This window comes from Pangasianodon hypophthalmus, chromosome 29, assembly GCF_027358585.1.
Source record: "Pangasianodon hypophthalmus isolate fPanHyp1 chromosome 29, fPanHyp1.pri, whole genome shotgun sequence".
Lineage (NCBI taxonomy): Eukaryota > Metazoa > Chordata > Actinopteri > Siluriformes > Pangasiidae > Pangasianodon > Pangasianodon hypophthalmus.
The window spans coordinates 13,106,887-13,130,064 of record NC_069738.1 but is presented as its reverse complement, the minus strand read 5'-3'; the positions used below and the strand labels follow the sequence as shown (position 1 = coordinate 13,130,064).

Sequence of the window (23,178 nt, the reverse complement as noted above, 5' to 3'; positions counted from 1 at the left end):
CCATTTCTGACCTCTGGACATTCGAGCTACAAAGTGTGGAAAAAACATGGACACCTCCATGTTCGTCTTTTGTCAGCAACAAGCTAGCCAGCTAACTGTGATGAGTGATGTATACAGTGAACTGTATAGTTCGTGTTAAAGATTTGACAAGGTGAATATGTCTGTATGTGGATTGCTCTAAAGCAAATACTTTACTGCTGATGCCGTGATCAGCCATGTTGTTTTGACGTCACTTGCTGAACTCGGAGGTTGACTCAGGGTTGAGGAGATCATTGCAAATTCCTGAGTAAGAAGGAGTTGAGGGGGGGTTTCTTTGTTTTTTTCCCCCTGGAAAGAGGTTGGGAATTACGAGTTACAACCTCTAGTCGAATGCAGCATTAATGCCTCTACCACCTAGTGGTGGAGCTGTAAAAAGAATTAATGAATTCTATTGCCTTCTGCTGGAATAAGTATTTAGGGAAATAAAGAAAACTGATTGCCATTCATGTTTCCAAGCAATTATTTAACTGCAATATTCTCATGTTCAACTCAGAAAAGATTACAATAAAGACCACACACACACACAAATCCATTCCAGACATCAGGCGTTGTTCAGTCAACATGGAAGACACTAAACAGAGTATCTGACATTAGTATAAACTTCTGTAACAATCAAATTACAATCAAAGTACCTTCACTAACACTTCATGCAAATTCCACCTTAAGGCTGATATCATATTCTAATAACACACACACAATGCTTTGTGATAGTAAATCAGCCTAAATAAGCACACTTAATTAAAGATATACTACAAACTATGGGTAACACTTTATTTTAGGATGGGATAAATCTTTTACAAAGCAATACTAGAGGATTTAGGTCAAAACCTGTAAGATAAAAAGTTTTTGTGAAACATATTGCTTTGTCTTTACATGAAAGAGAAAAGAGGCCTCAGTTGTCATTATGGGTTGACTGTGAAATCTGTACTTTTTATCTTGGAAATTATTCTGTTGTCTTATTTAGTGTCCACCTTTCATCTGTCCTTTTGTTAGGAGTATGTACTGTATCTACTTCTTACAGGAGCATGGAATCGAATGCTGTTCAAGTGAAGTGTTTCATGTGTGGTTCAATTTGTTTTGAAAACTATTATAAAGAATCATTCCAACACAACTTTACATTTTTATGACAACCTTGTCAAAAAATGAATGATTTTAATGCTCTAAAACTAAAGTGGTATTAAGTTTGTATTAATAACACTGCTCTGTAGAACATCTACACCTTTTTCAATGTTCCATTAGTAAAAACAAATGAATAATCTGCAATATTAGGATAAAAAAAATTACAGCAACAAGTGTTGTGTCTACACATAATAATTAAAGATGAGGAAATGTTAGTCTCTCTTCTCTCTTATATGTAAAGACAGAGTCACACGAAACCTCTGTAAGCTCACGAGTTTTGACATAAGCCTTTCATAAGCTCCCCACCCAGCACTGCTTTATAAAATATTTATGCATAGCTTATGGATGTGTTAAAGACCCTATGTAGGTACCCTTCAAATAAAGTGTTAGCAAAATATGTATTAAATATTGAAGCCAAGTTTTAAATAGAAGTTGTGATCTATGGACAACAGCACCTTAACCTCTGGCACCAGCCATGTGATGGAGAGATTAACATGAGTGTAATATTTACTTTCATGCCCTTTAAGCAATCACCTATTATTTAATATCCGCAAGAGCACCAAAATCCAGTCAAACAGAATATAAAAGTCGATATTAGAGGTCAAATACAACCGTTTTTGTTCGCAGCTTGTATTGTAATACAGCGGGATTAATACACAAAGGAACTTATAAGCATTGTTACATGAATGCAACATCACAATGTAAAACCATTCTATCCAGCACTTCGTCACTGTTTTGTGTTAATGCTATCCATTAGATTCTGGAAAGTTCAGTTCATTGAATAGTGAACCATTATGAGCACCAGAGGAAATTTCCTTCACAGCAGCTAGTTGTGGAATAAACCTGAAATGTGGGTTAGCAACCTACAAGTGAAAGTCACTGGTTTATGTGCATTGTGTGCAAGTATCAAACTCGCTGTGAAGCTCAGCTTATCCCCAAATACTTTTTCCAAGGTACCCAAGTGGGGAAAGGTAGCTAAAGTGGACGCACATATCCAGTACTGAGAAAACGATCCCAAAGGAATGAAAAATGAAATGAGAATGTCAGAGTTTTAAAAACAGTCTCTAAGATGAACTACGTTTGTATAGGATCACTTTGTGCCAGTGTTTGACTTGAAACCGTTTGGTAAAGAACAGCAAGTAAGGACGCCTAGTAGATACCATACTTAAGGACTGAGTGTCATGCTCCCTGATTTATCTACTGCTGTGTTTGTGTAACTATACAAAGAAAAGAATATTTTAAAAAAGCAACCAAACAATATAACAACCATTCAAAACCAAAGTAAACATGTATATAAAAAGCAAAGTAACAAAAATACAAGTAACGGTCATTACTGGAACCATAAATTAAGCTACAGTCATAACTACAGCTCCTTCGTCCATCCGTCATCCCTACTTTCTGTTGTACAGAGAGAAGAAAGTGAGGATAGAAGGGAGGAGGACAAGCACCAGATTAAGCAGAGCATGAATCTATATTAGTGTCTATAGAGAGTTTGGGGGGAGGCGCTTTGCACCTCATTTCCTTTTCTTTCTACCTCATTCTCTGCCATATTCCATATCTCTCTCATTTTTTTTTCTTCAAAGAATGTTCACTTTTTCTTACGCTCCTGTGAACATCTTGGGCAGTACCTATATGGGTAAGAAAAACAGATAATTTTTTTTAAAAAAAAACAAACAAACAGTTCAACCTTGTCCTACTATAAAGGTTCAGAGATACATTTTCAAATCACATGACCACTCACCATTTTCCCCTGGGCTTGGTGGTCAGGCCCACACAGGCAAAGTGAAACCACTCAATGGAGCACTGTAGAGACAAAAATACACACGCACACACACACACACACACACAAACATCATATCCCTGTACCCTCAGAGGTCTATGCCAAAATCTTCCTTTATGATACCCAAGTCTAACAGTCAACAAAAAGTGCCGTATTTGTAATAGATATGTGGTGTTTTATAACATTTTTCATATAATAGTGTGACTATTGTAGTTTTAAATGTGTCAACTGCTTGGGGAAAAAAGACTAAATAAAAAAAAAATGCAATTTTTTAAAAAAAATAAATAAATAAACAAATGAAAAAATCCCAAATTGAGAAATCCTTCTACTTATAGTACCTTCCATCTTAGAATCTGAAGAACGAATAGATAAGAACACAAACCCTCCACAGAATGGACAAAATGAGGAAAAAAAAACAAAACAATTTTACTGCTACAGTGTAAAGCTACTAGTAGATTGTCATGATTTCCCCCTTTCCGTATGTACATGTTCTTTGTCGTACATGTGCTTTAGTTTATATTTTGCAATGTCTAATCCTGTCCTGTGATTGATTTGCTGCTCTACTGCTCTACTGTGTTCACCTGTTCTGTGTTTACTCCTTGATTAAAAGTATCTTTGCGAAAACATATCATGCATTTATTGTCTCATTTTGTAAGTTACACCCAAGTTTTGTACATCATTTTAATATATTTTCCCTCCTCCCCTGTTTTCCCCACCTTACGATTATGGATTATCCTTGTTTAATGCTGTCTGCCAATATACTTCACAATACGGTTCATGTCACGGAGAAATTCACAGACCTTTACATTACCATTACATTTGTACAGGAAGAAATAACCAAGAAATAAGAAAGAACTCGGGCATCTAATGATTAACATGAGTTATTAACTGGGAGCAAAACATAGATAAAATTATCAAAAGTAAAACAATGAGTCATCTAATGTGCACTTGCAGCAGACACTGACAGCAGTAAGAGCTGTTTTTATCTATGACCAATGCAAGCCATCTTTAACTCCCAGAATGAAGAGTCCATTTGATCGATCAAACTCAAAATCTAGGTTCACATAACTCTAAAAAGAGCACAAAGAGGATTTAATTAAGAAACAAATAAGACATTTAACTCACATCAGTGTTGTCACAGCCAATCATCTCTCCATAGGAGACCTGGTGGCACAGACAGTACGTTGGCTCATTCGGGTCCACTGGCATGTCCAGCACATCTGAGGGGTGAACATTGCCGAAATTCACAGCCGGAGAAGAGAACTCAGTTCTGCATTAGGGGAAAAAAAAAATTAGAAAAATGTTTTACATTTGAACAATGATTATTCCTAGTATACAAATGCAACAGAAAAAAAGTGATACAAGGTTAGAAACAAAGGCCAATCATCTTGTGATGTCATCTTACGATGTCATCTTACGTTTGCGTTAGCTTGACTTTCTTCTGGCCACTCTTAGGACTGCAGTCATCATCCGAGTTCTTGACCTTTGACCTGGTGCGAGACACCTTTTTCTCCTTAGGCCCCCGAAGGTCACCTTCAAACGAGCAAGTATTGTAGTAATAATTATAATCATAATAAATAAATGAACACAATCATTTTATGCATAAGCATAATGATTAGCGCTTACTCTTGTTTCCCTTACTGGAGGTAGAATCGTAGTCTGTGCTTTCTATCTGCTTTTCTTTGAGGTCCGCCTCAAAACGGGCCAAGTCTGTGTCCAGCCTCCGGATGTGCTTATCCACCTTAAGAAAAAAAAAAAAGCAAGCAGAATTACTCAGACCTACAATGCAGTAAGGGAACAAAACAGCTTTAATTATTAAACAGATTAAGCCTTTAAATGTATAACAGTTCTACAAGAGAATGCAGTATACGGGTGGTAAAGTTAAAACATATTTACTTTTTTATTTACGAATTTAGAAAAAGATTCACAATCAATAATTTTCTAAAACTACCATAATTCCTTAACATGCCTGTATTTTGGTTGTAATATGTAGGTTATAATGTATGTAATGAATGTTACAATGTCACATTACACTAGAGCTTACAGTACAAGCTACCAATGAATGAACATCGATATTTCTGCAATACCTGCAAGTTAAACGGTTACAGTGTCCCTGATTTCTCACCCATATTATAACCATGTTATTTGAATGGAGTTCAGTAAATTGTAAGACTCAGTTCTCGCAGTAGAGGTTAACAGGGAAAAAGGGTAAAATAAATAAACCCTGGGGTTACTGATACACTGAAATGTCTTTATGTTATACATAATTTGATATTTGAGCATTCTTAGTACAATTTTGCATACTTTTTTTTTTTTTTTTTTTGCACATCCTGTAAGGCACTTTGATACTTTTTACACACACACACATATATTATATATATATATATATATATATATATATATATATATATATATATATATATATATATATATATATATATATATATATATATATATGCAAGCTGCAATATAAATAAAAAGTCATTGTTAAAAGCGCTATACAAATAAAATTGAATTGAATGGAAATTTGACATATTTCATTTCGCATTTATCTAGAGCATTTAGGCCTTTAAAAAAGAATATTAAGGACTAGACTGCAATGTAGAATCCAGGGTGAGCAATATGAGGAAAAAAAAAAATAAAAATCATAGCACGATGCCTAAGATATCTGCACCATACACAATATGCATCACAATATACACATTAGCTAACGAACTGCCGGCAAAACAGAAGTGCTGCATTAAAACATTAAAAAACAAAAACTACATTCTAACACTGAGAATCTGTTAAAAATGTACAATTTTAAAGATTAAGTATTTTCTTTTGTATTCATCGGCTGCTTCCATTCAATTCCATTTAGTTGGTAATCATTAATAAAGAAAGTTATAAATAACAGGATATAGAAGTTATCTCAGAAAAGAGTACTGTGACATAATTGACCATACCCAGCCCTAGAATCCATGTTTATAAATGAGATTTTATGCTACTGTGTGATTATTAATGAAGTTTCAGGAACAGACCATCTCGTACGTCTGCATGGCCAGCTGGACCTTGTCGTCTCCAAACTCTTTGCACTTTCCATAGGACTGCTGGATCTGCCTCAGGAGAGACAGTTTCTGCTCTGAGGACAGGGTCCGGGCATTTGCTGTGTAGTCACGAGCTAGGGAATCAATCTGTCCCTTCAGATCTAAAATGAAGCAGCAACAACAACAACAAAAAAAAACATACAATAATTCCATAACTAAAAATAGCCATTGTGTTTAACAAAGACGGTTTCATTCTCACTAACAGTTACTGCCACGCTTTACCCTCAGTCCGCTGGTCCAAGTCTCGCATGAGCTGAAAATTCCTTTGAAGCTCAAAGGGAAGGTTCTCTATACCTAAAGACAGGAAAAAAAGAAAGAAAAAAAAGAGTCAAAACACAAAATCAACCTTGCTTATGTGAAATAGCATAAAAGCACGGCATTCTGCGCGTTTGACCTTTTCCTGCAAATAAAAAAGTAAAATGATTTACAGTCAAAGCTTAAAAATAGACAGTGACAGACTCCATACATGAGACTAAACTTGTAATAAATGTTAGCTGAGTAGGGAAAAGAGTTTGATATGACTCATCAAACATTCATGTCACAAAAGTTCGCTCCTGCCACAACTACAAATATAGGGAAATGTACTAAATAGAACCATGTTCACATAGATAACAATGGAATTTTATTATATTAGTGTGGTGGCATGGGCGTGGTGAAGCGTCAGCTGTGGACGAAGAGGAGGTGGGCTGAACCGGCAGGTAACGCATGATGATTCTCGTCTGTGTCGTATTACCGCCAGTCTACTTATTTGTGTCTGTTTGTGTTTTCGGTGACTCCCATAACCAGCGAGAGAGAAAGAGAAAGAGAGAGAGAGAGAGAGAGAGAGAGAGAGTGCGAGATAGCTAGCAGAAATTGCGAGTCTCACATAACACACACACAGCATGAACTTGAACTTGGCGCAGTGAAAGCTGTGAGTCCGGGACAGACCAGTTTCTGTTGAGTGTTTTGATTTTGTTGAGTTTTTTGAAAGCGTGCTGAAAAGCACTGAATAAACGTGAGCCCAGAGCTCTGTTAAAATTCCACTTGTTTCCAGAGTCTTCCTCTACACCGGGGTTCTACAATTAGGTATTAAAGCAAGATTTTACAGAGCCCTACTATTCATTAAAGCTATGAAAGCTGGTTATTTCTGTAACAGTCAATGAAAGGATAAAAATGCTGAAATTGCCGCCCGCCGCAATTTCAATGAGTCAATGAGAACTATAAGAATGTCTTCCCAAAGTGTGGGTACCTCACCTTTCCCGAGGTGATAACGTAAGCTTAGTTTTTTAACAAGCATCTAAAGAAAAATAATAATAGCTGGTGTCTTGCTGCAGTTCACACAAGTTTCAGCACCATCACCCTGGATAGCACCCTCCCAGCTCAAACAAACAACAAATAAGTACATAGTTAAGTAACAATGGACCTGATTTATTAATCATTTTGTGAAATCGTCTGTAAATGTTTGCGTAAGCCAAACTTAACTAAAAATTTTCACCGGTTTTGCAAAACTTTCAGAAGTTTCTTCGCACTCATGTGTTTATAAATGCCAATCACCTGTAAATGACCAGGTGCCCACATGGCACATCTGATGTGCATTTGGCGACGCCCACAAAACCCCATAAAAGGCAAAGGTGACGGAACTGAAATGGAGAGTAAATGTAATCTCAGATGGTAGATGTGAAAGTTATTTTGACTCACATCTATGCTAACAAAAATATAGATTGTTTAACAGAGTAACAGCAAAATCTGGAGCAAAATTACAGAAAAGGTAAATTAGATGTGAATTAAGGGAAGTGAAAAGAAAACGGTTAGTCATGAAACTGGAGGGGAAAATAATTACTGTACCCAAGTGATTGTGGACACCAAACACATAACACGGGGAAACTGCTATTTTTATTCAAAGCAAAGTGTTTCGTTGACTCTCGACCAGAACGTGCCAGTGCGACCTCCTCGATGGCGTGTAGGAAAAGCAGGAAGTGTAAATATGGCATGTTGTAGCTTGAGACATACCAGATCGGCCACTTGTCTGTCACTTAGTGCTGACTCTAAGAAAGTGTTGAGCAGCATCAAAAGATTTTGTGGAAAATTCGCCCCCTGATTCTGTTCTCCTTTTACACAGCGACATTCTTAATTGAACGACTGGTCTTATTGTTATTAATTGATGGATTTTTGTTGGCTTTTTCCACAGTTAATATGTATTTAGTTAATTCCTTCACTTAATTAATCCAGGCTTTTAACCCATATATAAAGTGCAGTAACACGTTGTGATTTATATTATTGGAAGCTGATCAATCGAGGTTACATTAGTCAGTCAGCTTATGGGTAAATGTATACACACTCAGGAGCACGAGTAGGATATGAACGTTTTTTTCAGAATTTGCAGGATTTTCATGAATACTAAGTTTCTTGTTTAAATGCCTGTACGAACGATTTGTGAACAAATCCATTCGTATTCAGCTTGATAAATGAGGCCATTTATGTTCACCAATACAGTGACATAAAGCAGAGTTGGTGGATAACACAGTGGCAGATTAACAATATTTTTGAGATCTTACCACTTACATAGAATCACATAGGAAAGAAGCATCAACTCAGTCACTGAACTGATTAAAAACTTTATATATATATATATAAATATATATATATATGAAAAAAACAAGCACCAGGGCACTGAGTCTTCCCATCTCCTTTCCTCATCCTTTCGACAGTCATTTCTTCCACAGTTTTGAGTTTAGTCTTCCTTTGGACCAGTCAAAAACCAGTGAGTATTTTGAATAGCTCTCTTTTACTGTACCGAAGTGTACTCCATCTTATTTTCAAACTCTTATTATTCCGCAAACTTATTATTCACTAAAGCCTCCTCAGCAGCTACAGGAAAATCTAACAGAGAAGAAAAGCTATTCTTTCTGATTAGGGTGAGTTGCTGGCCCAACATTGAGTCAGATAATAAAATTAGACATTTTATACAACATATTATGGCACTTTTAAGGGGGAAGGGGGCTTTAGAGACAAATTTAGGAAAGGATATTCTTTTCTTTCTTGTATTGAGATTTTAGTGGTCTGAGATGTTTTAGCTGCTTAAGGTAGGGATGGTGGTGTTGCTCAAATATTAGCTGGCTAGCTCAAGTGACAAACAGGGCTAAATATAAAATCACTCCCTGTTCCCTAGTGAGGGAAACTACACAGGGTATAAATACTGCTTTTTTCGCTCATGTAGTGATTATATGTTCAACAAGGGAAGCCATTTCACTTCGTTCTTTTAGTAAGTTACATTTAAGCACTTTAACGACTTAACCATTTAAATAGTTGCCAAATTCTGAGCAGCTCGAGAACATAACTAAACTCTTACGGTATAAGCTACATTAAATATTTAAAATTAACAACAACAACAAGCACAGAGAATCCTCTAGCAAGTTACACTGACTAGCTTGCTCGCTAACACTGTGAATAGCGTTACCTCTTAGGCAAGCTAACACAGTCTCATGATCTGGAAAGGTGAACAAGACTGTTTATTGTGATCTTATAATTCAATAATACTGTACTGTGTGAAGTGTATTAATTTTTATTATTTGCTTTAAAACACTCTGCATGCAAATCAAGACAAAAGGCTTACTGTCCAGATAGTGCTCCAGATACATTCCAGCCGCCATCTTGGAAAACACAAACAAAAGTTGTTCCGGGCTCCGTGCTTCGTTTGTCTTTTAATAAATCCGAAATTAACACGACGTATGCCAGATTTACTAATCGTGATAATTCCAAACTGGCTAAGGGTTCTTCAAAGGCACATGAGATAAACTTGATTGGTTTAGCCGGATTGAGTTGTTAGAGATAACTGCGCGCTTCCGTATGGCCTGGAAAGGGCAGATACATCGAGAATCGAAACAATGATCAGCAAACCAATGAATTGGCTAATGAAAATATTACGGAATCCCGGAGAGGCCACAAAGGATATCTGGGTTTTTTTTTGCGCACAACGATAAGAGTCATCTTGATGAGTCAAATATAGCTTAATACAAAAACTGATTTTAAAAAAAATTTAAAAAGCAATGCTTTTAATTATTTCTTAATGCATCAAATAGTCAATAAATACATAAATACATTTATATTACTACTCTATTTATCATTTACTCTTGCCTTTTATTTTCATCTTTTCCAACTTCTGTTTTTATCAACCCCAGCACATGTTCACTCATGTATCTACACTATATGGCCAAAAATATGTGGACATCTATCCATCACACCCATATGTGGGTCTTCCCCAAATTGTTGCCGTAATGTTGTATGTACACAATTGTCTAGAATGACTTTGTATGCTGTAAAATTAAGATTTTCCTTCACTGGAACTAAAAGGCCCAAACCTGTTCAAGCATGACAAGAGTGGAAGAACTCGACCTTTGGGATGAACTGGAACGCTGACTGCATGGCCGACCTTCTCTCCCGACATAACTAATGCTCTTGTGGGTGAATAAACACAAATCCTTAGAGCCATGCACCAAAATCAAGTGGAAAGCCTTCCCAGAAGAACTGAGGCTGTTATAGCTGCAAAGGGAGGGCCAACTCCATATTAATGCCCATGGTTTTGGAAGAGATGTTTAACAAGCACATGTGGGTTTGATGGTCAGGTGTCGACATATTTTTGGTCATATAGTGTATTTCCCATTTTACTTACACAATATTTCCTAGGCTGTGGTCCATTCTGAACTGATCATAACCAGAGCATGTGAGCAAAGTGGAACTGTCATACAAGTTTAGGAAATAACAAGTACAGTATACAGTTTTATATTTTGCAAAGTGTGATTCTTTCGAAAGATCTTCCGCCCACACACACGCCTACACCCACACATATACATACTGAGACCACCTGGTCTAAACAGGAGACCTTTTCCTATTGTTTCACAGACTCACTCTCAGGAACCTAAATAAAATATAACCCCTTAGGTTGAGCTAACCAACTGGGGGTCCATCCTGCAATAAAACACATAGTGTCTCTGCCATTGGGTACTCTGGTCTTTATACATTTCAAAGAGGCTCAGGGGTATTAAAATGTATGGTTATACAACAGGAAAGGTCATATGCTGCGACTCTGTTCATTGACTCTGTAAATTCTCGTTTTTGCTTTCTGTATATTGTATATTTGCATTTATACAATAAATCCATTTATACGTTTCACAAACTAAAAGATTAATCCTTGAAATTGGTCAGAAATTTAACACACATTTAACCTTCATCTGCACCTATTTCCATCCCTGGTCAAAGAAGAGCAGTGGACTAAGAAAATATGACTGTGTATTTTAGTCCAACACTTTAAAATTTACTATATTACTACGAAAATTTACTAGATTACTAGATTGTTGCAGGTACCGCAACAACCTCCACCCGAGAGGCTGAAGCACTCGCTCTTGGTTTTTGTAGTGTAGTGGCTATCACGTTCGCCTCACACGCGAAAGGTCCCTGGTTCGAAACCAGGCAGAAACAAGCTGCCCCTTTTGAGCTTTGCTTTAATGCGTGTCCACTTGTCATCTCTGTAGGATCAGGTCCTCTAGGAACAGCCAGAAAGTGAGACCCTGAAGGTGACTGGAACAGTCACGGCTGTTTGGGGATATACACCACTCATCACAGTTAGCAGGCCAGCTTGTCGCGAACATGGAGGCACCCGTTTTTTTTTTTACATTTTCTCCCCGCTTCATGGGTCGAACGTGCCCAGGTGGAAAACGATGTCATTCCAACCTGCAAAGTGCCTCTTACAATGCAGGGGAAAGCAGAACGAGTTCTCAGAAGCAGGCAGAGAAGCCTATGGCACAATCTGCTGAATGCATATTCAAGCAAGTAATCTGCAGGCCTTCCTGTTCTGTTGTTCCACTGCCTTTCAGTAACAGCCTTCTTGTGATTGCCGTGCTTGAACATCCTGGTTAAAGGTAGTGCGTTGGCCGGGAATCGAACCCGGGTCAACTGCTTGGAAGGCAGCTATGCTCACCACTATACCACCAACGCCGCGCACGACGCGGCCGCTCCGGTGAACGAATGTTCAAACACGTCTCGCCTGACCACAGGCACCAGCAAACTGGCAGGCTTGTTGGGGTTTTTGTAGTGTGGTCACGTTTGCCTCACAGGCGAAAGGTCCCTGGGTCGAAAGCAGGCAGAAACAAACTTTGTTGTTTGAACTTTGCGGTGAATAAGTGGCCAGATCTCTGCAGCAGCCGTGCCTTTAGGAACAACCTCAACCTGAGAGGCTGACGCACTCACGCGTGGTTTCTGTAGTGTAGTGGTTATCACGTTTGCCTAACACGCGAAAGGTCCCTGGTTCAAAACAAGCTGCCCCTTTTGAGCTTTGCTTTAATGCGTGTCCACTTGTCATCTCTGTAGGATCAGGGCCTCTAGGAACAGCCAGAAAGTGAAACCCTGAGCGTGACTGGAACAGTTTCTTCTGCAGAGTAGTAGTCGTCCTGTTCACCCACGTGCGAAAAAGGTCATCGGGCCTAAAGCGGGTGGGAACGGTTTCCCCTCCTTTGCGGTTTTGCAGATAACAGCTGCTGAAGAAAAAACAGGGAGTCTCTTCATTTCCACCGAATGTGGAAGCGTGGCGCTTTCGTTGCTCCAGAAGACAAGAGTAATGATGCGTTCGACTCGAGGTTGCAACTTGTAATGCCCCACCTCCAACCAGGAAAAGCCAAAGAAAACGCCCCCTCAAGTCGAAATTGCGATTCGTCAACAGGGGGAAGTCTTCGCGACTATCGGTTCCTTCCCCGTTTAGGGACTGATGTCGACATGACGGCACACAGCACCAGAACCCAACAAAGTGTCACTTACCTTGCAATGCGGTAGGCTGTATAAACAGGTATTTGCTTTAGATCAATCAAAATATAGACATATTTGCTCTCTAAATCTAAAACATTGACTACACAGTCGGCTGTTCTACACAGTCGGCTCATCACAGTTAGCAGGCTAGCTTGTCGCTAACAAAAGGCGAACGTGGAGGCACCCGTTTTTTACATTTTCTCCCCGCTTCATGGGTCGAACGTGCCCAGGTGGAGAACGATGTCATTCCAACCTGCAAAGTGCCTCTTACAATGCAGGTGGAAAGCAGAACGAGTTCTCAGAAGCAGGCAGAGAAGCCTATGGCACAATCTGCTGAAGGCATGTCCAAGCAAGTCATTTGCAGGCAGCAGATTCCTTCCTGTTCTGTTGTTCCATTGCCTTTCAGTAACAGCCTTCTTGTCATTGCAGTGCTTGAACATCCAGGTTAAAGGTAGTGCGTTGGTGAAACCAGGGGGAAACGAGCTTTGTTGTTCGAACTTTGCAGTGAATAAGTGTCCAGATCCCTGGAGCATCCGTGCCTTTAGGAACAACCTCAAACTGAGTGGCTGAAGCGCTCGTGCACGGTTTCTGTAGTGTAGTGGCTATCACGTTCGCCTCACACGCGAAAGGTCCCTGGTTCGAAACCAGGCAGAAACAAGCTGCCCCTTTTGAGCTTTGCTTTAATGCGTGTCCACTTGTCATCTCTGTAGGATCAGGTCCTCTAGGAACAGCCAGAAAGTGAGACCCTGAAGGTGACTGGAACAGTCACGGCTGTTTGGGGATATACACCACTCATCACAGTTAGCAGGCCAGCTTGTCGCGAACATGGAGGCACCCGTTTTTTTGTTTTTTTTACATTTTCTCCCCGCTTCATGGGTCGAACGTGCCCAGGTGGAAAACGATGTCATTCCAACCTGCAAAGTGCCTCTTACAATGCAGGGGAAAGCAGAACGAGTTCTCAGAAGCAGGCAGAGAAGCCTATGGCACAATCTGCTGAATGCATATTCAAGCAAGTAATTTGCAGGCCTTCCTGTTCTGTTGTTCCACTGCCTTTCAGTAACAGCCTTCTTGTGATTGCCGTGCTTGAACATCCTGGTTAAAGGTAGTGCGTTGGCCGGGAATCGAACCCGGGTCAACTGCTTGGAAGGCAGCTATGCTCACCACTATACCACCAACGCCGCGCACGACGCGGCCGCTCCGGTGAACGAATGTTCAAACACGTCTCGCCTGACCACAGGCACCAGCAAACTGGCAGGCTTGTTGGGGTTTTTGTAGTGTGGTCACGTTTGCCTCACAGGCGAAAGGTCCCTGGGTCGAAAGCAGGCGGAAACAAACTTTGTTGTTTGAACTTTGCGGTGAATAAGTGGCCAGATCTCTGCAGCAGCCGTGCCTTTAGGAACAACCTCAACCTGAGAGGCTGACGCACTCGCGCGTGGTTTCTGTAGTGTAGTGGTTATCACGTTCGTCTAACACGCGAAAGGTCCCTGGTTCGAAACCAGGCAGAAACAAGCTGCCCCTTTTGAGCTTTGCTTTAATGCGTGTCCACTTGTCATCTCTGTAGGATCAGGGCCTCTAGGAACAGCCAGAAAGTGAAACCCTGAGCGTGACTGGAACAGTTTCTTCTGCAGAGTAGTAGTCGTCCTGTTCACCCACGTGCGAAAAAGGTCATCGGGCCTAAAGCGGGTGGGAACGGTTTCCCCTCCTTTGCGGTTTTGCAGATAACAGCTGCTGAAGAAAAAACAGGGAGTCTCTTCATTTCCACCGAATGTGGAAGCGTGGCGCTTTCGTTGCTCCAGAAGACAAGAGTAATGATGCGTTCGACTCGAGGTTGCAACTTGTAATGCCCCACCTCCAACCAGGAAAAGCCAAAGAAAACGCCCCCTCAAGTCGAAATTGCGATTCGTCAACAGGGGGAAGTCTTCGCGACTATCGGTTCCTTCCCCGTTTAGGGACTGATGTCGACATGACGGCACACAGCACCAGAACCCAACAAAGTGTCACTTACCTTGCAATGCGGTAGGCTGTATAAACAGGTATTTGCTTTAGATCAATCAAAATATAGACATATTTGCTCTCTAAATCTAAAACATTGACTACACAGTCGGCTGTTCTACACAGTCGGCTCATCACAGTTAGCAGGCTAGCTTGTCGCTAACAAAAGGCGAACGTGGAGGCACCCGTTTTTTACATTTTCTCCCCGCTTCATGGGTCGAACGTGCCCAGGTGGAGAACGATGTCATTCCAACCTGCAAAGTGCCTCTTACAATGCAGGTGGAAAGCAGAACGAGTTCTCAGAAGCAGGCAGAGAAGCCTATGGCACAATCTGCTGAAGGCATGTCCAAGCAAGTCATTTGCAGGCAGCAGATTCCTTCCTGTTCTGTTGTTCCATTGCCTTTCAGTAACAGCCTTCTTGTCATTGCAGTGCTTGAACATCCAGGTTAAAGGTAGTGCGTTGGTGAAACCAGGGGGAAACGAGCTTTGTTGTTCGAACTTTGCAGTGAATAAGTGTCCAGATCCCTGGAGCATCCGTGCCTTTAGGAACAACCTCAAACTGAGTGGCTGAAGCGCTCGTGCACGGTTTCTGTAGTGTAGTGGCTATCACGTTCGCCTCACACGCGAAAGGTCCCTGGTTCGAAACCAGGCAGAAACAAGCTGCCCCTTTTGAGCTTTGCTTTAATGCGTGTCCACTTGTCATCTCTGTAGGATCAGGTCCTCTAGGAACAGCCAGAAAGTGAGACCCTGAAGGTGACTGGAACAGTCACGGCTGTTTGGGGATATACACCACTCATCACAGTTAGCAGGCCAGCTTGTCGCGAACATGGAGGCACCCGTTTTTTTGTTTTTTTTACATTTTCTCCCCGCTTCATGGGTCGAACGTGCCCAGGTGGAAAACGATGTCATTCCAACCTGCAAAGTGCCTCTTACAATGCAGGGGAAAGCAGAACGAGTTCTCAGAAGCAGGCAGAGAAGCCTATGGCACAATCTGCTGAATGCATATTCAAGCAAGTAATTTGCAGGCCTTCCTGTTCTGTTGTTCTACTGCCTTTCAGTAACAGCCTTCTTGTGATTGCCGTGCTTGAACATCCTGGTTAAAGGTAGTGCGTTGGCCGGGAATCGAACCCGGGTCAACTGCTTGGAAGGCAGCTATGCTCACCACTATACCACCATACCACCAACGCCGCGCACGACGCGGCCGCTCTGGTGAACGAATGTTCAAACACGTCTCGCCTGACCACAGGCACCAGCAAACTGGCAGGCTTGTTGGGGTTTTTGTAGTGTGGTCACGTTTGCCTCACAGGCGAAAGGTCCCTGGGTCGAAAGCAGGCGGAAACAAACTTTGTTGTTTGAACTTTGCGGTGAATAAGTGGCCAGATCTCTGCAGCAGCCGTGCCTTTAGGAACAACCTCAACCTGAGAGGCTGACGCACTCGCGCGTGGTTTCTGTAGTGTAGTGGTTATCACGTTCGCGTAACACGCGAAAGGTCCCTGGTTCGAAACCAGGCAGAAACAAGCTGCCCCTTTTGAGCTTTGCTTTAATGCGTGTCCACTTGTCATCTCTGTAGGATCAGGGCCTCTAGGAACAGCCAGAAAGTGAAACCCTGAGCGTGACTGGAACAGTTTCTTCTGCAGAGTAGTAGTCGTCATGTTCACCCACGTGCGAAAAAGGTCATCGGGCCTAAAGCGGGTGGGAACGGTTTCCCCTCCTTTGCGGTTTTGCAGATAACAGCTGCTGAAGAAAAAACAGGGAGTCTCTTCATTTCCACCGAATGTGGAAGCGTGGCGCTTTCGTTGCTCCAGAAGACAAGAGTAATGATGCGTTCGACTCGAGGTTGCAACTTGTAATGCCCCACCTCCAACCAGGAAAAGCCAAAGAAAACGCCCCCTCAAGTCGAAATTGCGATTCGTCAACAGGGGGAAGTCTTCGCGACTATCGGTTCCTTCCCCGTTTAGGGACTGATGTCGACATGACGGCACACAGCACCAGAACCCAACAAAGTGTCACTTACCTTGCAATGCGGTAGGCTGTATAAACAGGTATTTGCTTTAGATCAATCAAAATATAGACATATTTGCTCTCTAAATCTAAAACATTGACTACACAGTCGGCTGTTCTACACAGTCGGCTCATCACAGTTAGCAGGCTAGCTTGTCGCTAACAAAAGGCGAACGTGGAGGCACCCGTTTTTTACATTTTCTCCCCGCTTCATGGGTCGAACGTGCCCAGGTGGAGAACGATGTCATTCCAACCTGCAAAGTGCCTCTTACAATGCAGGTGGAAAGCAGAACGAGTTCTCAGAAGCAGGCAGAGAAGCCTATGGCACAATCTGCTGAAGGCATGTCCAAGCAAGTCATTTGCAGGCAGCAGATTCCTTCCTGTTCTGTTGTTCCATTGCCTTTCAGTAACAGCCTTCTTGTCATTGCAGTGCTTGAACATCCAGGTTAAAGGTAGTGCGTTGGTGAAACCAGGGGGAAATGAGCTTTGTTGTTCGAACTTTGCAGTGAATAAGTGTCCAGATCCCTGGAGCATCCGTGCCTTTAGGAACAACCTCAAACTGAGTGGCTGAAGCGCTCGTGCACGGTTTCTGTAGTGTGGTGGCTATCACGTTCGCCTCACACGCGAAAGGTCCCTGGTTCGAAACCAGGCAGAAACAAGCTGCCCCTTTTGAGCTTTGCTTTAATGCGTGTCCACTTGTCATCTCTGTAGGATCAGGGCCTCTAGGAACAGCCAGAAAGTGAAACCCTGAGCGTGACTGGAACAGTTTCTTCTGCAGAGTAGTAGTCGTCATGTTCACCCACGTGCGAAAAAGGTCATCGGGCCTAAAGCGGGTGGGAACGGTTTCCCCTCCTTTGCGGTTTTGCAGATAACAGCTGCTGAAGAAAAAACAGGGAGTCTCTTCATTTCCACCGAATGTGGAAGCGTGGCGCTTTCGTTGCTCCAGAAGACAAGAGTAATGATGCGTTCGACTCGAGGTTGCAACTTGTAATGCCCCACCTCCAACCAGGAAAAGCCAAAGAAAACGCCCCCTCAAGTCGAAATTGCGATTCGTCAACAGGGGGAAGTCTTCGCGACTATCGGTTCCTTCCCCGTTTAGGGACTGATGTCGACATGACGGCACACAGCACCAGAACCCAACAAAGTGTCACTTACCTTGCAATGCGGTAGGCTGTATAAACAGGTATTTGCTTTAGATCAATCAAAATATAGACATATTTGCTCTCTAAATCTAAAACATTGACTACACAGTCGGCTGTTCTACACAGTCGGCTCATCACAGTTAGCAGGCTAGCTTGTCGCTAACAAAAGGCGAACGTGGAGGCACCCGTTTTTTACATTTTCTCCCCGCTTCATGGGTCGAACGTGCCCAGGTGGAGAACGATGTCATTCCAACCTGCAAAGTGCCTCTTACAATGCAGGTGGAAAGCAGAACGAGTTCTCAGAAGCAGGCAGAGAAGCCTATGGCACAATCTGCTGAAGGCATGTCCAAGCAAGTCATTTGCAGGCAGCAGATTCCTTCCTGTTCTGTTGTTCCATTGCCTTTCAGTAACAGCCTTCTTGTCATTGCAGTGCTTGAACATCCAGGTTAAAGGTAGTGCGTTGGTGAAACCAGGGGGAAACGAGCTTTGTTGTTCGAACTTTGCAGTGAATAAGTGTCCAGATCCCTGGAGCATCCGTGCCTTTAGGAACAACCTCAAACTGAGTGGCTGAAGCGCTCGTGCACGGTTTCTGTAGTGTAGTGGCTATCACGTTCGCCTCACACGCGAAAGGTCCCTGGTTCGAAACCAGGCAGAAACAAGCTGCCCCTTTTGAGCTTTGCTTTAATGCGTGTCCACTTGTCATCTCTGTAGGATCAGGTCCTCTAGGAACAGCCAGAAAGTGAGACCCTGAAGGTGACTGGAACAGTCACGGCTGTTTGGGGATATACACCACTCATCACAGTTAGCAGGCCAGCTTGTCGCGAACATGGAGGCACCCGTTTTTTTTTTTTTTTTTTTTTACATTTTCTCCCCGCTTCATGGGTCGAACGTGCCCAGGTGGAAAACGATGTCATTCCAACCTGCAAAGTGCCTCTTACAATGCAGGGGAAAGCAGAACGAGTTCTCAGAAGCAGGCAGAGAAGCCTATGGCACAATCTGCTGAATGCATATTCAAGCAAGTAATTTGCAGGCCTTCCTGTTCTGTTGTTCCACTGCCTTTCAGTAACAGCCTTCTTGTGATTGCCGTGCTTGAACATCCTGGTTAAAGGTAGTGCGTTGGCCGGGAATCGAACCCGGGTCAACTGCTTGGAAGGCAGCTATGCTCACCACTATACCACCAACACCGCGCAAGACGTGGCCGCTCCGGTGAACGAATGTTCAAACACGTCTCGCCTGACCACAGGCACCAGCAAACTGGCAGGCTTGTTGGGGTTTTTGTAGTGTGGTCACGTTTGCCTCACAGGCGAAAGGTCCCTGGGTCGAAAGCAGGCGGAAACAAACTTTGTTGTTTGAACTTTGCGGTGAATAAGTGGCCAGATCTCTGCAGCAGCTGTGCCTTTAGGAACAACCTCAACCTGAGAGGCTGACGCACTCACGCGTGGTTTCTGTAGTGTAGTGGTTATCACGTTCGCCTAACACGCGAAAGGTCCCTGGTTCGAAACCAGGCAGAAACAAGCTGCCCCTTTTGAGCTTTGCTTTAATGCGTGTCCACTTGTCATCTCTGTAGGATCAGGGCCTCTAGGAACAGCCAGAAAGTGAAACCCTGAGCGTGACTGGAACAGTTTCTTCTGCAGAGTAGTAGTCGTCCTGTTCACCCACGTGCGAAAAAGGTCATCGGGCCTAAAGCGGGTGGGAACGGTTTCCCCTCCTTTGCGGTTTTGCAGATAACAGCTGCTGAAGAAAAAACAGGGAGTCTCTTCATTTCCACCGAATGTGGAAGCGTGGCGCTTTCGTTGCTCCAGAAGACAAGAGTAATGATGCGTTCGACTCGAGGTTGCAACTTGTAATGCCCCACCTCCAACCAGGAAAAGCCAAAGAAAACGCCCCCTCAAGTCGAAATTGCGATTCGTCAACAGGGGGAAGTCTTCGCGACTATCGGTTCCTTCCCCGTTTAGGGACTGATGTCGACATGACGGCACACAGCACCAGAACCCAACAAAGTGTCACTTACCTTGCAATGCGGTAGGCTGTATAAACAGGTATTTGCTTTAGATCAATCAAAATATAGACATATTTGCTCTCTAAATCTAAAACATTGACTACACAGTCGGCTGTTCTACACAGTCGGCTCATCACAGTTAGCAGGCTAGCTTGTCGCTAACAAAAGGCGAACGTGGAGGCACCCGTTTTTTACATTTTCTCCCCGCTTCATGGGTCGAACGTGCCCAGGTGGAGAACGATGTCATTCCAACCTGCAAAGTGCCTCTTACAATGCAGGTGGAAAGCAGAACGAGTTCTCAGAAGCAGGCAGAGAAGCCTATGGCACAATCTGCTGAAGGCATGTCCAAGCAAGTCATTTGCAGGCAGCAGATTCCTTCCTGTTCTGTTGTTCCATTGCCTTTCAGTAACAGCCTTCTTGTCATTGCAGTGCTTGAACATCCAGGTTAAAGGTAGTGCGTTGGTGAAACCAGGGGGAAACGAGCTTTGTTGTTCGAACTTTGCAGTGAATAAGTGTCCAGATCCCTGGAGCATCCGTGCCTTTAGGAACAACCTCAAACTGAGTGGCTGAAGTGCTCGTGCACGGTTTCTGTAGTGTAGTGGCTATCGCGTTCGCCTCACACGCGAAAGGTCCCTGGTTCGAAACCAGGCAGAAACAAGCTGCCCCTTTTGAGCTTTGCTTTAATGCGTGTCCACTTGTCATCTCTGTAGGATCAGGGCCTCTAGGAACAGCCAGAAAGTGAAACCCTGAGCGTGACTGGAACAGTTTCTTCTGCAGAGTAGTAGTCGTCCTGTTCACCCACGTGCGAAAAAGGTCATCGGGCCTAAAGCGGGTGGGAACGGTTTCCCCTCCTTTGCGGTTTTGCAGATAACAGCTGCTGAAGAAAAAACAGGGAGTCTCTTCATTTCCACCGAATGTGGAAGCGTGGCGCTTTCGTTGCTCCAGAAGACAAGAGTAATGATGCGTTCGACTCGAGGTTGCAACTTGTAATGCCCCACCTCCAACCAGGAAAAGCCAAAGAAAACGCCCCCTCAAGTCGAAATTGCGATTCGTCAACAGGGGGAAGTCTTCGCGACTATCGGTTCCTTCCCCGTTTAGGGACTGATGTCGACATGACGGCACACAGCACCAGAACCCAACAAAGTGTCACTTACCTTGCAATGCGGTAGGCTGTATAAACAGGTATTTGCTTTAGATCAATCAAAATATAGACATATTTGCTCTCTAAATCTAAAACATTGACTACACAGTCGGCTGTTCTACACAGTCGGCTCATCACAGTTAGCAGGCTAGCTTGTCGCTAACAAAAGGCGAACGTGGAGGCACCCGTTTTTTACATTTTCTCCCCGCTTCATGGGTCGAACGTGCCCAGGTGGAGAACGATGTCATTCCAACCTGCAAAGTGCCTCTTACAATGCAGGTGGAAAGCAGAACGAGTTCTCAGAAGCAGGCAGAGAAGCCTATGGCACAATCTGCTGAAGGCATGTCCAAGCAAGTCATTTGCAGGCAGCAGATTCCTTCCTGTTCTGTTGTTCCATTGCCTTTCAGTAACAGCCTTCTTGTCATTGCAGTGCTTGAACATCCAGGTTAAAGGTAGTGCGTTGGTGAAACCAGGGGGAAACGAGCTTTGTTGTTTGAACTTTGCAGTGAATAAGTGGCCAGATCCCTGGAGCATCCGTGCCTTTAGGAACAACCTCAAACTGAGTGGCTGAAGCACTCGTGCACGGTTTCTGTAGTGTAGTGGCTATCACGTTCGCCTCACACGCGAAAGGTCCCTGGTTCGAAACCAGGCAGAAACAAGCTGCCCCTTTTGAGCTTTGCTTTAATGCGTGTCCACTTGTCATCTCTGTAGGATCAGGGCCTCTAGGAACAGCCAGAAAGTGAAACCCTGAGCGTGACTGGAACAGTTTCTTCTGCAGAGTAGTAGTCGTCCTGTTCACCCACGTGCGAAAAAGGTCATCGGGCCTAAAGCGGGTGGGAACGGTTTCCCCTCCTTTGCGGTTTTGCAGATAACAGCTGCTGAAGAAAAAACAGGGAGTCTCTTCATTTCCACCGAATGTGGAAGCGTGGCGCTTTCGTTGCTCCAGAAGACAAGAGTAATGATGCGTTCGACTCGAGGTTGCAACTTGTAATGCCCCACCTCCAACCAGGAAAAGCCAAAGAAAACGCCCCCTCAAGTCGAAATTGCGATTCGTCAACAGGGGGAAGTCTTCGCGACTATTGGTTCCTTCCCCGTTTAGGGACTGATGTCGACATGACGGCACACAGCACCAGAACCCAACAAAGTGTCACTTACCTTGCAATGCGGTAGGCTGTATAAACAGGTATTTGCTTTAGATCAATCAAAATATAGACATATTTGCTCTCTAAATCTAAAACATTGACTACACAGTCGGCTGTTCTACACAGTCGGCTCATCACAGTTAGCAGGCTAGCTTGTCGCTAACAAAAGGCGAACGTGGAGGCACCCGTTTTTTACATTTTCTCCCCGCTTCATGGGTCGAACGTGCCCAGGTGGAGAACGATGTCATTCCAACCTGCAAAGTGCCTCTTACAATGCAGGTGGAAAGCAGAACGAGTTCTCAGAAGCAGGCAGAGAAGCCTATGGCACAATCTGCTGAAGGCATGTCCAAGCAAGTCATTTGCAGGCAGCAGATTCCTTCCTGTTCTGTTGTTCCATTGCCTTTCAGTAACAGCCTTCTTGTCATTGCAGTGCTTGAACATCCAGGTTAAAGGTAGTGCGTTGGTGAAACCAGGGGGAAACGAGCTTTGTTGTTCGAACTTTGCAGTGAATAAGTGTCCAGATCCCTGGAGCATCCGTGCCTTTAGGAACAACCTCAAACGGAGTGGCTGAAGTGCTCGTGCACGGTTTCTGTAGTGTAGTGGCTATCACGTTCGCCTCACACGCGAAAGGTCCCTGGTTCGAAACCAGGCAGAAACAAGCTGCCCCTTTTGAGCTTTGCTTTAATGCGTGTCCACTTGTCATCTCTGTAGGATCAGGGCCTCTAGGAACAGCCAGAAAGTGAAACCCTGAGCGTGACTGGAACAGTTTCTTCTGCAGAGTAGTAGTCGTCCTGTTCACCCACGTGCGAAAAAGGTCATCGGGCCTAAAGCGGGTGGGAACGGTTTCCCCTCCTTTGCGGTTTTGCAGATAACAGCTGCTGAAGAAAAAACAGGGAGTCTCTTCATTTCCACCGAATGTGGAAGCGTGGCGCTTTCGTTGCTCCAGAAGACAAGAGTAATGAT

The 23,178-nt window shown here is 43.3% G+C and overlaps 1 protein-coding gene and 15 non-coding genes across 17 annotated transcripts; 11 read left to right on the top strand and 5 right to left on the bottom strand.

Moving 5' to 3' along the window:
- Positions 1–567: 567 nt before the first annotated feature.
- ing4 (inhibitor of growth family, member 4) lies at positions 568–9,901 on the bottom strand. Of its 2 annotated transcripts, none has more exons than XM_026928406.3 (8): positions 9,617–9,901; positions 6,247–6,318; positions 5,959–6,125; positions 4,580–4,679; positions 4,357–4,471; positions 4,064–4,208; positions 2,900–2,961; positions 568–2,786 (listed from the first exon to the last, which is right to left on the bottom strand). In XM_026928406.3, exons 1-8 carry the CDS (start codon positions 9,651–9,653, stop codon positions 2,747–2,749), a joined length of 738 nt encoding a protein of 245 aa, XP_026784207.1. In that variant the 5' UTR covers positions 9,654–9,901; the 3' UTR covers positions 568–2,746. The 2 variants fall into 2 exon arrangements, with proteins under 2 accessions (XP_026784207.1, XP_026784206.1); XM_026928405.3 differs by having other exon boundaries at positions 4,565–4,679; positions 9,617–9,900.
- A 1,504-nt stretch (positions 9,902–11,405) lies between these two features.
- Positions 11,406–11,478, top strand: trnav-cac (transfer RNA valine (anticodon CAC)). Its single transcript has one exon. It is a non-coding gene; the product is annotated as a tRNA-Val (tRNA).
- Positions 11,479–11,922: 444 nt separating this feature from the next.
- Positions 11,923–11,994, bottom strand: trnag-ucc (transfer RNA glycine (anticodon UCC)). The gene has a single exon. It is a non-coding gene; the product is annotated as a tRNA-Gly (tRNA).
- Positions 11,995–13,382: 1,388 nt separating this feature from the next.
- On the top strand, positions 13,383–13,455 carry trnav-cac (transfer RNA valine (anticodon CAC)). Its single transcript has one exon. It is a non-coding gene; the product is annotated as a tRNA-Val (tRNA).
- Positions 13,456–13,904: 449 nt separating this feature from the next.
- On the bottom strand, positions 13,905–13,976 carry trnag-ucc (transfer RNA glycine (anticodon UCC)). The gene has a single exon. It is a non-coding gene; the product is annotated as a tRNA-Gly (tRNA).
- A 257-nt stretch (positions 13,977–14,233) lies between these two features.
- On the top strand, positions 14,234–14,306 carry trnav-aac (transfer RNA valine (anticodon AAC)). Its single transcript has one exon. It is a non-coding gene; the product is annotated as a tRNA-Val (tRNA).
- A 1,069-nt stretch (positions 14,307–15,375) lies between these two features.
- Positions 15,376–15,448, top strand: trnav-cac (transfer RNA valine (anticodon CAC)). The gene has a single exon. It is a non-coding gene; the product is annotated as a tRNA-Val (tRNA).
- A 449-nt stretch (positions 15,449–15,897) lies between these two features.
- Positions 15,898–15,977, bottom strand: trnag-ucc (transfer RNA glycine (anticodon UCC)). Its single transcript has one exon. It is a non-coding gene; the product is annotated as a tRNA-Gly (tRNA).
- Positions 15,978–16,234: 257 nt separating this feature from the next.
- Positions 16,235–16,307, top strand: trnav-aac (transfer RNA valine (anticodon AAC)). Its single transcript has one exon. It is a non-coding gene; the product is annotated as a tRNA-Val (tRNA).
- Positions 16,308–17,376: 1,069 nt separating this feature from the next.
- trnav-cac (transfer RNA valine (anticodon CAC)) lies at positions 17,377–17,449 on the top strand. The gene has a single exon. It is a non-coding gene; the product is annotated as a tRNA-Val (tRNA).
- A 1,069-nt stretch (positions 17,450–18,518) lies between these two features.
- trnav-cac (transfer RNA valine (anticodon CAC)) lies at positions 18,519–18,591 on the top strand. Its single transcript has one exon. It is a non-coding gene; the product is annotated as a tRNA-Val (tRNA).
- A 454-nt stretch (positions 18,592–19,045) lies between these two features.
- On the bottom strand, positions 19,046–19,117 carry trnag-ucc (transfer RNA glycine (anticodon UCC)). Its single transcript has one exon. It is a non-coding gene; the product is annotated as a tRNA-Gly (tRNA).
- Positions 19,118–19,374: 257 nt separating this feature from the next.
- Positions 19,375–19,447, top strand: trnav-aac (transfer RNA valine (anticodon AAC)). The gene has a single exon. It is a non-coding gene; the product is annotated as a tRNA-Val (tRNA).
- A 1,069-nt stretch (positions 19,448–20,516) lies between these two features.
- On the top strand, positions 20,517–20,589 carry trnav-cac (transfer RNA valine (anticodon CAC)). Its single transcript has one exon. It is a non-coding gene; the product is annotated as a tRNA-Val (tRNA).
- Positions 20,590–21,658: 1,069 nt separating this feature from the next.
- trnav-cac (transfer RNA valine (anticodon CAC)) lies at positions 21,659–21,731 on the top strand. Its single transcript has one exon. It is a non-coding gene; the product is annotated as a tRNA-Val (tRNA).
- Positions 21,732–22,800: 1,069 nt separating this feature from the next.
- trnav-cac (transfer RNA valine (anticodon CAC)) lies at positions 22,801–22,873 on the top strand. The gene has a single exon. It is a non-coding gene; the product is annotated as a tRNA-Val (tRNA).
- The last annotated feature ends 305 nt before the right edge of the window (positions 22,874–23,178 follow it).

Bases quoted from the DNA above. Each gene is read 5' to 3' on its own strand.
- ing4 (XM_026928405.3), bottom strand. From the start codon at position 9,653: ATGGCGGCTGGAATGTATCTGGAGCACTATCTGGACA. The intron at 6,126-6,246 runs GTAAAGCGTGGC...GCTTCATTTTAG, and splicing joins CTTGGACCAGCGGACTGAGG to ATCTGAAGGGACAGATTGAT. The intron at 4,209-4,356 runs GTAAGATGACAT...CCCCTAATGCAG, and splicing joins AAAGTCAAGCTAACGCAAAC to AACTGAGTTCTCTTCTCCGG.